Source organism: Leptosomus discolor, chromosome 13 (genome assembly GCF_034619465.1).
Source record: "Leptosomus discolor isolate bLepDis1 chromosome 13, bLepDis1.hap2, whole genome shotgun sequence".
NCBI classification, from domain to species: Eukaryota; Metazoa; Chordata; class Aves; order Leptosomiformes; family Leptosomidae; genus Leptosomus; species Leptosomus discolor.
The window spans coordinates 19,360,000-19,372,715 of NC_141403.1; the positions used below are offsets into that span (position 1 = coordinate 19,360,000).

At 39.0% G+C, this 12,716-nt stretch overlaps 1 protein-coding gene across 1 annotated transcript in view; it reads right to left on the minus strand.

The window, feature by feature from the left end:
* Positions 1-12,716, minus strand: part of ROCK1 (Rho associated coiled-coil containing protein kinase 1) — a 90,901-nt gene that overhangs the window by 42,862 nt on the left and 35,323 nt on the right. The window contains exons 5-11 of the mRNA XM_086472515.1: positions 11,490-11,665; positions 8,639-8,723; positions 6,673-6,817; positions 6,262-6,400; positions 5,291-5,382; positions 4,938-5,097; positions 2,262-2,328 (exon numbers count right to left, since the gene is read on the minus strand). Of these exons, the coding sequence (XP_086328641.1) occupies positions 2,262-2,328; positions 4,938-5,097; positions 5,291-5,382; positions 6,262-6,400; positions 6,673-6,817; positions 8,639-8,723; positions 11,490-11,665 (864 nt within the window). The remainder of the gene's footprint in view (positions 1-2,261; positions 2,329-4,937; positions 5,098-5,290; positions 5,383-6,261; positions 6,401-6,672; positions 6,818-8,638; positions 8,724-11,489; positions 11,666-12,716) is intronic.

Sequence of the window (12,716 nt, forward strand, 5' to 3'; positions counted from 1 at the left end):
AGAGGAACTAAATGGGATAGATGAGGAACAGGTCCAAAAAGACATCTGGCAACTGAGGCATTTCTGTACTGACCCCTACTAGTTCGGACCTCTATTGCCTCCTCCTGCTTCTTTCTGTCTTTGGATGCTTTTAGAGTGCTGTACCCCAAAGGGCCTGTATCTAAGCTTGCTGAGCAGTCTAATTACATTAGCACAAGACACCAGGCGTCCAGAGAAGTTTTGCTCACTCTGATATCAATAGACTAAATAATACCTTAAGAAAATCCTGAGCTACAATTAACTCAGTATAAAAGCATTCCGTTAGTTTTGAGTGTGTTCTCAGTTTCCATTTTGAGCAGGAGGAAGGGGAGGAAAGGACTATGGAAAAGCCTAGCTACAGCAGAGAAGCCAAGAAAAATCCCTCTGGAACTGCCATACTTTTTTTCTTTTTTTTAAATCACCCCAGCATATACATTTGGTTCTGCACCCTGAACAATGAAGACAACCGACAACGCAGCGCAAAACAATCTGTTAATCCCCTCTTTCTTCATATCTGAACTGTTTACAGGTGGTTATGGTAGCACCCAACCAAAGTAAATAATCAGATCTTCAAAGAGGTTGGAAATTCAAAGGACATCGAATTCCATTTTTGTCCAACTTCATGGCCTAATTCTGTGATGTTTACACATTAAAATGCAATTAATTTCTTGGAAACATCTGGCACTCAGTCCCTCCCAGAAGACACTCAGTGCTGTGCCAAAATGCAGACAGACCAGGTAACACCTTGTGCTATATTTCCAGAACTAATTAATTTGCTAACCGTATGTCAACATTACCTTTTTCATTGCGGCATGTAATGAAAGAACAACTGAGAAAGAACTGTGGGGTAAAAATACCCTGTAGTAAAGACTTAACATTTATTTAAACCTCACTACATCACTCATATCCTTCCAGATCTTCACCTCCCAAAACTGTTAAAAACACAAGACATTCAAATACACCTGACAACACAGACAGGACTCCTGAGGGTTCTTGAACTCCATGCAGGTGCCTGTGTCCCACTAATGATGCCAAGTCCATTCAGTAACTCTCTTCCAAGCCAACCAAAGGCCAGCACACAGCTTTAAGTATCTGCAAATATTTGAAAGGCTGTCTCTGTTTTTAATTTTACCACACCAACAGCCAAATGCTTATGAAGAAAACAAAATTTATGGAACACATCCATTCATAAAGAAATCAAGACACTTCAATGCTTAACAAATTCAGATAGCCTGATTAAGTACATAATCAGTTCCCCTGCCCGTACAAACTTCCTCTGGGTAATAACCATGTATTCTTTAAAACCTTTATATTTTAAGTTTAAGAGAAAAGCGAACATACATTGGTAAACGCTTCTCTTCCACTCTAAATGGAAAACAGAACAAAATACTAACCAAATAATTCATAATCAAAACCAAGAAGATGTCTTTTAGAGTTAATTATCAATTTTTTTTGGCAACGTTTCCTTCTGGAAGGAGTTTAATTTGTATTATACCAAACTACTCTAAGGGGATAGCTCGATTTACACCAGAACTTTCACAGAATCCAAGCAGACCTTGTTTCCAACACCTCCACGTACCTTCCTCAAAACCTGACTGCCAAGAAGCTCAGGAAGCAGTAACCGAAAGAATCCCTAAACATTTCTTGCTAGGTGAACTGCTCTATAAATGCAGATCCTCAGTACCCCAATGCCCAATAGCTTGTGGGGCACCCCTGGGAAAGGGCAGAATACCCAAGCTTGTTACATTATCTGCCATTTCCCACTTAGTTCACAGGAAGTCCAGCTCCAGAGTTAAACTGGCAGGTTGCTGGAAAGCCCCAGCTTCCCCTCACACTCACATCCAGACTCCATGGTTGCCACAAAGCCACACCTGGGATCAAGAAGGCACTCTAAAAACACTGCACAAACACTTTGATATTTCTAAAGACAAACACTGAATCCAGTTCCACCAAAAGAGGATGCAGTTTCAGCTAGTTTATCCCAATTCAGCAAAACCAATGTTGTAAGAAGAACTGCAATTTTGCTTTTCCAGTAACTTTAATAGGCAGGCCACACTAAACAGTTAAAATTTATCATAGAATCTTAGAATGGTTGGGGTTGGAAGGGACCTTAAAAATCGCTGATTTCCCATATTCCAAGCAATAAAATAATCTGAGACATTTAGAACTCAAACAGTTTATTCCCATATATGCAAGAGATTCTTTGCTAGGATCCAACAAAGCTGAAAATCAGTGAGACATACCACACTTTTATCCACACTGGAGCCTGTTCTGTTATCATTGGAATTTTCTGCAGAGACAGCTAAATACCTGTAACAACATTTTAAAAGTTATTTTAAGTGTTGTTTAAAAGCAAGGTTATGAAAAAACAGAATACGATCATCCTAAAACATAATCCCCAGATTTTTTGCTCCACTATGTGGGTAAACAGATAGTAAAATCAGATTTTTTTTGTTTCTGTATTTATTATACTTTAAGATTTAAGCACATTTAATTGAAAACCTCACATAATTTATTGTAAAGGATAAATCAGAAAACTGCAGTAGAACACCTCCAGAAAAAAGGATTTCTGCCAAATACTAATACAACCACTTCTCTTTTTTTTAAATAACCATTAAAGAAATCTTTGCTTTCCATGGTTACAACAGTCTCATTGGCTTCCATCCCACAAATATTTACTCAGGCACTTAGGTCGCAAGTAGCAGCAATGAAGCGAACTCCGCAGAGACTGTGTAACTTCCAACAACATTATGAAGAGTTCCACACACACAAAATTTGCCCTGAAGCCAGTGTTCTTATTTTACGTAAACATTTCCTAAAAACAGCACAAATTTATATTTGTCATTATTCTGAAAATTCAGATAAACAAACACAAATTACTACCTTCAAATTGGGTATTTGACGTGATATTCTTGGCCTGACAACTAATCTAGAGAGATGTAAAGCGTCTCTAACTGCATCACGTTATGAGAGGAAAAATCTCTCCAACACATGAATGGAGGCAGATGGACACATATTTTTTGTTTCACATGCATATTTTCACATATACAAAAACCTCCTCAAAAGATCAAGGAGGGTAAAACCAAAGGCATCTCCAAAGCCAAGGCCAAATTAAACATCAAGACCACTTTCAGACAATCAAATGACAAAGAGGAAACGGCACAGTTCTCTACAGGAAGGGCCTTGCTGACTCCAAGAAGCCACCATATTTTACACACCAGGGCTGCTGTGCAGTGAGAATGTGATATTTGAACAGGCACAGCACCAGCTCCATCAGAATCCAGGAAAGAACACACAAGCCAGACCAGGCTGCAAAGTGTTCTCAGCCAGTATTCCGAAATCTGTGTAAGAGGTGAAGTTCAGTAACAAGCAAGCGTATTTCCTAGATCACAATCGATGAGATCGCAGCTGTAGAAAGTATTCTGTGCTAGAAGACTGTACTGCTTCCTTTAAGGACGGAAGTCACATCATTCTCCCAGTTTTCCAGCGCACACAAGTAAGAAGAAATCAAAGGAGGGTGGAGATAAATGCGCAACTTTTCTCTAAATACGCGATTTTTTTAACGTTTGAACTATTTTCAATACAAAAAGGGAAAGATTACAGATTTAGCAAGTATGAATGGTCACTTCAGATTTTTCAAGGCTCTCACACCAGCACAGTATTATGGGACAAAATTCAATTCTGGGACAGCACTTTAGTTCTAGTAAGCCTACAAAACTATGATAGCACTTAGTAGCAGAGTTCTTCAATGACAGCAAAACACGGCCACTTAGTTCCCTAAATTCCCGATAACATCCCCCCAAGAAGGAAGACGGGGAGAAGAAATGGTTATTGACAAGCTTCTGTACGCTACTTGACCTTCTTGATAATATATTCCAAAATCTACCTGCAAGGCAAAAATTAACTATTAAAATTATAGACTAAAACCAGAAAGTAGGTGAAATTCCTGAACTGCTGAACTCACACAAACCGCCTGCAAAGGTCACAAGTCTTTCTGTGCCTTAACTATGCAGAAAGCAACAACAAATCCAGCTCTTTGCAGAGATGGAAAGAATTTCACCGTAGGCTTGGAAAAGTGGTTCCTCTTCTATCCAAGGACAAAAAACAGGTTTATTTCCTTCACAGCTTTCCTATCCAGAAATGCTACTAAAACTAACAGTCCCTATCTGACACAGTCTACCAGAAGTTTTATCCCCTGTTAAGCCTGACTGACACCACTACAACTAACAACAGCTTTCAAAGTAAGAACAACTTACTGAGATTTTTGAATGTAGATAGAGCTATCCATAGTGCCTACAATAACAACAACCATTGAAAGTATGAATTAATATAATTTTAACTGAGGCAATTTAAAGTCTTCTAAGCAACAGTAAAAACTGTAAGGCATCACAATCTCACTCTGCAGTGGATGAGTACTTCAGAAAAAAAATTACACAGCAGATTTACTAGAAATAAAATGTTTCCTACTTGCTTGTTATTTACCACTGTTTAATTTATCACATGCTAAACCACTGATGTAAGCTAGGGAACCTGCATATACAGCTCAGGAACAGTAATTCACAGTAAAAAAAAAAAAAGAGTGACATTCATCTCTGATTCATGACACTACATATACAATTCAGCGCTCTGCAGGCAGCTCGGCCCAATAGTGGCAACAGCAGATTTTTCTTGCTTAGCTTCTGCAGCACCACTACATAATCTTAATGCAGAAGACATTCACAAATCCAGTGTGATCTTTTAGGGTACTGACAACTAGCAGTACTGGTTATCATTACTAAAGTGTCAAAAGAGTGTAATTTATTAGGATTATGAATCCTTAATAAGAATCTGAAAAGGCTTGTATCTAAATGCTGGCTGGTAAGAGTCGGAAACAGCGTGGACAAAGGAATACAACATCAGCTCCCATTCTGCATACATACCGCCGGTTGCTGTAGTACGTAAATCCTACAAAAGGAAGTTGGTTGCCCACAAATGCTTTTGGTATGGGAAACGTTTCTTCCTCTCCTTTGTCTTCTTCCAGATCATCGAAATTACTAGTGTCAATGTCACTACTTAAGTCAGGCACAACTGGTGCTACAGCTAGGAAAAAAAGCAGAATAGTATGATAATGACCATTGCATCACTTAAGCGACACGATCAAGAATTTTTAGGGGAAATTTCTCTTTGGTGCCTAAGAAATCACTTCAAATTTCATTAAAAAGAAACGGTCCTTTTGCTAACATAATACATAAGGAAGCCAGATCACTGTCTCTGAGAATAGCATTATACTTACTGTCTCTGAGAGTTTCCCAAGCCCATTGATCATTTTTGAAGAAAAGGTGCCGTTTAATTTCTTCTACGCCATTTCGTCCTAGCCTCACTTCCCTGTTAAACAGTGTTTTGGTTAAGCATGGAAGGTTACATAAACTATTCTAAAGGAAAGACTCATTCTAAGGCATTATCTAACAACAAAGACAAAAAACTACCTCTCAAACTAAGTTAAGAAATAGACATATCTCAAAGTTTACATATGAGGATATCTAGAGGAGCACAGCAGCTACATTTCCGAACACAATCTGGTTTTAAGTCTGGTCCACAAGAATTCCTGCTGCTACCATTTCCACTATCACCGACTGGCTAGGCAGCCACCAAGCAGCAGCTAGGTTCCATTTTTCCTAGGAGTTCATGCTGTTGTTTGAATCCCATCCAGCCCAGCAAACACAAGAGCCCCCCCCTTCGTAGCACCAATTCTTAAGCAAAGGTTGTGCTTACACTTACGTAAGTAGTGTGGGTACAAGGGGAGCGTACTCACAAAGCGAGACAGACCTAACACCCACATTTCAGACAGGCTTCCTTTGGGCTGACTCCACCCTGATCCTAAATGCCCACCAAGAACTAGGAACACTCCTGACATGCACCTTTTGCTCTAGCTTCAGCCAAAATGAATCCATTTTGCATGCCCTCAACACTGTGCAACACAGACCAAGGCAACAGTAGCTGTTACTAAGAAGTAACACTTTATATTCAAATTAAATTTATAAGGTAAACATACCCATAGCAGCAGCACTTCCCTTCCCCCAGTATACATGCCACTACCATCAAGAGCAGCAGCAACCATTGGTGACTCCCCTCCCAAATACTCTCTTCTGTTGAGTAGTTTAGAAACCCAGACAGAACAAATATATAGATACATGTTCTTCCAACATGAGAAGGAATTCTCTTAACAAAGGCTTACTTTCGTTTTGAGTAAAGTTTAAATCTTACCTATCAGTTAAAAAGGCACAAATAAGGTTTTTTGCCTCTTTAGAAATCTCATTGTCATCAGGGAAAGTAAGGGAGTTCTTATGGTTCATAATCTTACTATATGTTCCAACCAAAGAATCTGCATAAAAAGGTGTATCACCTGAAAAACCAATGTAAAAATTAAAAAGCAGATCAAAAATATTTTAGATTTTATTTATAATATCTGAACTACATGGACAATGCAACAATGGAAGCAACTAAGTGAACAAAAACTGTGCCAGAATATTTCTAAAACATATTCTGTAAATACCATGACCAGTAAACCACAGCTTATGTCAGAAGAGTAATAAATTAAATGGTTAATAACAACAGCGACTTTAACATGGAGTCTAGTTAAGGAGCGTAGTCAGTTCTGATTATCCTACTACTCACCTACAAGCATCTCATACAAAAAGACTCCAACTGACCACCAGTCGCATTCTCGCCCATAGTATCCATCTCCACCCTGGGACTTCAATACTTCAGGAGAGATATAGTCTGGTGTTCCCACAGCTGTATCACATCGTACCATACCTTCCTACGAAGAGGAGGAAAACAGCCAGGCCCAAATTAAGATCCAAAATTGCAAGCCATTTCCAAAGGTTTACACAGCCTAAGCAACATCAACAGATCCACAACCACTTTCGTCAAATGTTCTTTTCTGAATGAGTATTTTAACATTTTTAAATTCTAAGCTACTAAATCCAGAAGAAAGCACCAGATTTGTCAAACACAGTGAAAGTTACTTTAAAAAGGTCAGTTAATATCCAAGAAGTAATTTGCATCTAGGCCCTGTAAACACCGCATAGCCTCTCCTGCTCGTGCCAGCGTGTGTCATATACTGACAGGACGCACCGCAAACAGGGAAAGCTCCTCTGTGAGCATAAACGGGTCAACATCAGGGATTTTCTGACAGAGTCAGCTGAAGTGCAAGCTTTTCACCTACAACCCAATATACTTAATGCCAGGAAGACTAAATGTAGACAGGGCCTTGAAATTTAAGTGGACAGACTTCAGAAAAGGTAACAGGGGAGAAGGCTTGACGCTCCTCACACCCCTGAGAAAGGGCTGGCAGAAGAGAGATCAGTCACACTGAAGCTGGCATGTAGAATGCTGAAGCTGCGACCACACGCCCTCTTCTACTGCCATTCAGGCACTTTTGAAATAATCCTATGCCATTCCTAGAAATGGATCAGTGGAAAAACTTGCATAAAGATACATAAATAATTATAACAAATATAAATTTCGCATTGCATATGCAGTAAATCCAGAATGCACATAAATTAAGCTCCTATGCTGAGCAGTCTCTCCCACAGATTAACCTTTCTCTTTCAAAAGACTAGGCTCAAGGCTACTCAGCTAGCGTTGTTTAAAACAGCACAAAATGGAACATGTTGTCGACACAAGTTCACTTCTGCAATGCTAATATACGGCAAAGTTTCATAAATCTTTCTTCTCTTTTTTGGCACTTACAGATTAAACACTACGATGTTTTTCTGTATTTCAAAATTACTCATTGTTACGAGCACAATCAGTCAAGGATAAACCTGTAGTAAGTCAAAATAAAGCCAAATCTGTCAGCTACTCCACCGACGCGGACTGTTTGTGACTTGAGGCAACTCCTTGAGAGCTTGCACACATAACATGCGCTTGGTTTTCACTGGTGCCTTTTATTTATGCAAAAGCAGCTAAATACAGCAATTTATTCAAAGCTCCTGGAATATGTTGAGAACACAGTGTACATATTACACAGACTCTGTTAAGTACAACATAGTTCAGATTGTTTTCCTCATATATATGTACAGGCTGACACAAACCAATGAGAGTTTTGTATAGGGAACAACAGTGCTTCACTGTATGTGAAATACTGTTATAAAATATTTTTGTAGTGACCTCAGGATATATTTTAAGAAAGAAATAATTCTATGACATTCTTTAACCCGCTTCCTTCAGATTTGCCCTTTCGTTACGTCAGCGTATGGCTAATAAGTACAATTGCGATTCAGCGACTTGTGCTTCGGTTTTGATTCTTTCATTACTGACACACCAAGTAAAAATAACGCCACTTCTTCACCTTAACTTTTGATAACCATGGACTTAAATTATCCAGAGGATCTAGAGACAATCAAAGGCTTCACTTCAGAAAGTTTCTCTAGGAAACAGAGAACTTGATACAGTCCCTACTTCACAAACCATTTCTGCATTCTACATTGAATGGGATGCCTACAGATCAGTAATGGGAACGGAGTGGAACTTTCGACTCTTCTCATCTAGCTAAAGAGTTTTCAGTATATTTTGTTTTCACTTTTCAGCATGTTTTCCTTTCACAAACAGAAAGTGAAATTAAAAACATGTTTACCTTGTTCATCTTCATACAAGTACCAAAATCTGCTAGCTTTAAATGACCAGCTTTATCTAGCAGCATATTATCAGGCTTCACATCTCTGAAAGCAGAAAAACGTATTTGTTTAAAAGTAAATAAATCGATTTACCTTATGAAAACAGTAACAGTCAACTATTTTTCAGACACAACACTGCAAGGATCAATACCAACACGGAAGCACCACTATTTCCTCCATTTTTTTCTGCTTTCTCTAAGTATCATGTCCAACACAAACACTGCTGAACTACAACATTTAGAAAAATTATAATCAATGTGGGAAAACAGTCTTAAGTCACTAAATCTAACAAATCTGGACAGTAAGGTTAAACCTCAAGTTCCTAAAAGACACTCACTGGTGGAAGCACCTCTCTACTAGAATCCAGCTACAGAAAAAAAAATCCGTTCTGGTTCTGAGTTAGCTATCTCAAACAGACCTTGAAAACATATCTCTGCTCTGTACCACTTCTATTTTAAGGGAATAAATGGATGCCATTTTCAGAATTAGATTACTGTGAACAAGTGTTTTTCCATGGCACAAGAGGAGTACTGCCTTATGCCCTTTTCCACAGAGTACTTCCGTTATAGAAAAGAAGTCTTTATTAAGTAACTGGTAAAGTTCAGCACATCTAATGTTATTAAATATACTGAAGCAGAATAATAGTACAAAAAAATTATCAAGAAAGCATAGCATGAATTTCAGGAGAAATTATATTTCTGGGACCTCAAAGAAGAGCTGTGGCCATAACTGTGAAATGAAGTGTATCAGCAGACTCACAGAATAATTTCGTTTGTGCGGGATTTTTGTAAGGCCCCTGGTTCAACTGCCTGATCAAAGTACAGCTAACAAAGTTAGATTCAACTTCAAAGTTGTATTAGGTTTCTCAGGGTCAAATCCAGACAAGTTTTGATTTTTTTTTTCAAGGATGAAGACTGCACAACCTCTCTGGGACTCTCTTCCCCTCTTTGACCACCCTCATGGTGGAAAAAACATTTCCTAATGAATAGCTAATTTATCCCCTTACTGCAACTTGTGTCATCCATTGCCCTTCATCTTTTCGGTGTGCAATTCCACATCTGGCTCTACCTTTTTTTATAAAGTCCTGCTGGGCAGCTGATGACTGATGCTTTCTGTTCATGTTGTGAATGAAAACATAGTGCTGACCCCTGTAGCAACTCTCTGAGGAATCACTGGTACCTGACTGTTGGATGGATGTTCTACTACTGAGCACAACCCTCTGTTCTACTTATTCAAATCACATCTTTCCAATCTGGCTATATCAAAAACCTTGCTAAAGTCAAGACAAACACCACACACGGTGCTCCCCCCATCAGTGGAGCCAATTCAGGAGGCAATTGGGTTAGTAAGGCACGCTTCACCTTCAGTAAATCCACGCAGGCTGCTCCCAATCACCTTTTCCCACTCACATGCTTGGAAAAGGTTTCCTGAGAATTTACTCCGTAAGATTCCCAAAGACCACCCTTAGGCCGACCAGCCTGCAGTTCCCCCGATCCCCACCCCAGCTCCCTGCTCTTCTCAGGGCAAGATGGTTGTGCCATTTGCTGCTTTCCAGCCATCGGGAATCTCCCAACTGCCACAACCCTTCCAAGGTGGCAGAGCACAGTATCATAAGGATACCGGCCAGCTCCCTCACAACCCTCGGTACGCCCCACCTGGTGCCTCGGACATGTCTATGTCCAGTTTGCCTAACTGGGACTCAGTTTGATCTTCCTCTGCCACTTCACTCTCCCAAGTAACGCTTCACTCTCCCAAGCTCTGCCACTAGGCACAGGCACCCGAGAGGCCTGAAAGCAGACCTTACCAACGAAGGCTGAGGCAAAGGCAGGAGCCTCAGCCATTTCCATGTCCTTTCTCACTAGGCCCCTGATCCATTAAGCAGTGGGCCCACATTTTCATCAGTCTCCTTTCATTCCTCAGATTTGAACAGACTAACTCCAGGGAAAACAAATTCCAAAAAAATCCACTGGTGTCAAAATAATCTCAGTTTTCAGGAAAGAAACCTCACCGTGCTGCTGGCAACTTCCAATGCCAGCTTTCTAAAGCTTGCAATACGCACACACAAATGGTGCGTTCAGCCAGATCATTTGTCCGCTAGATGTAGCATAGCTGTGTAGTTAATGATGCTCTAGAGCCTACCCAAGCAATGGATAAGCACTTTGTTTTGCTTTGCTTTTTCTTTTTTTTTTCGCAAAAGCTTGCACGTTAACTGATCTTCTGGCCAAATTACAAATTAAGAATTTGCACAGCATGTTTTCCTCAAACTCTTTCCATATTTTCTGTTGAAAAAATTATTGGGGCAAGTACATAACATGAAACTAAGCCAAGTCCCTTTGCTCTGCACCTCCATTTTCCATCTTGTCCCTTACAAGAAAACATGTGGCTGGGAGATTTTCCTCACACTGTTCAACAGATTCTTGTTTAATGGGTCACTGAGGCTTCAAATGCAGAGGAGAGAATTAACTATTCTTACTGTGGATACTACTGCTATCAGATTCTAATCAAAAGAAAAGAACCATTTTGGGGCCAACATGTTCATACCACTTAAGCTCTTAGGTCTCTTGGTCATGTGGGACAATTTTATTACTCCTCAAACTGAGGAACATCAGGCTGCTGAAAACCTTTACTTTGACTGTATCACCTCAGATTTGTAGTTTCTGATGGCAAGAACCTTTGAAGTTATAAGATGAAATAATTATGAAATAATAATGAAGTTACATCATGAACTGTAAAACTGCCTAAACAATTAGTGAAGTCATTCTGGCAGCACCAGGAATTAAACAACACTACGTAACAACACTTTTTTTTCACCTGTGTATAAAACCCATTGAGTGAATTGCATCTAATGCAAGTACAACTTCAGCAGTATAAAATCTTGCCCATTTCTCTGGAACATCATAGTTGCTCATTAAATTCACAAGGTCCCCACCAGGCATGTATTCCATCACCATGTAAAGGTAACGATCATCTTGGAATGCGTAAAATAACTGTAAAAAGCAAATAAACAAAACATAAGTCACTGAATGTTCCAGTTACCCTTCATCTTCAGCTTACTGGAAATCAAACGAATTTCTGTGCACTGATTTGCACAGTTACAGAATTGCTACAACTACTGCAGTAACTTTGCACCATCCAGCAGACCTCCTAAAAAGAAATTAATCTCTAGAATAAATTTTAGCCAGAACTCCCCTCTTTATATCACAATGGAAGGAGTAGAGTCCTGGTTACAAACTAAGATTAGTGAAATTGGTGCAATAAATTTTGAGATCATTTCTAAGAACGCTTATTGCATAAGAGGACAAAATGCTTCCTTATTCACTGGCATGTTAGCTGACAAATATGTAGACATGAAACTGTTGTATTGCAAACATCTGCCCGATTCTATTTGTGTTACCACTAAATATTTATTATTCTATTGTCCATGTATTTACTGTACAGAAAGTGAGCCTAAATTTTAAACAATTAAGTAAAAATACTTCCTTTACAGTTCTCAATGCTCTGCTCAACGCGAGTAGTGCAAGTAGATTTGAGTTTCTTAACTTAAAACTTTTTGAAAGTCATAGAAGTACTAATATGGACAATCACTCCCAGACAGACAGTAATGTAGTTACCTATTTGACCTAGGGAAATCTTGAACGACTTTGTTTAATCCTAATCTTACGAAAGAATTTAGGGTAAGAACAGTTTAAATGAACAAGTTAATATGTGCACACACAATACACGATGATTGCTTCAGGTATGCTCCTTAGAATTTGAAATGCAGCAATGCCTCACAAAAAATCGTCAGTGATAATACTGAAATAAGGAAAAAATAACTGAAGTGGGCATAATTTGCAGTCAAATACACACACAGAAATTAGAATATACAGAACCTGTGTCTTAAGTGTATATTTCCGGTATGCTGAAAGCCTCAAAGAATTACCACAGAGCAAGCTCACCAATATATTATCTGGTAAAGAGTTTTAAAAATAAACAGAATAGCTTATCTTGTAAGCATTATGACAAAATAGTTTTGAAGCAAGATTTTAAAGCAAATCT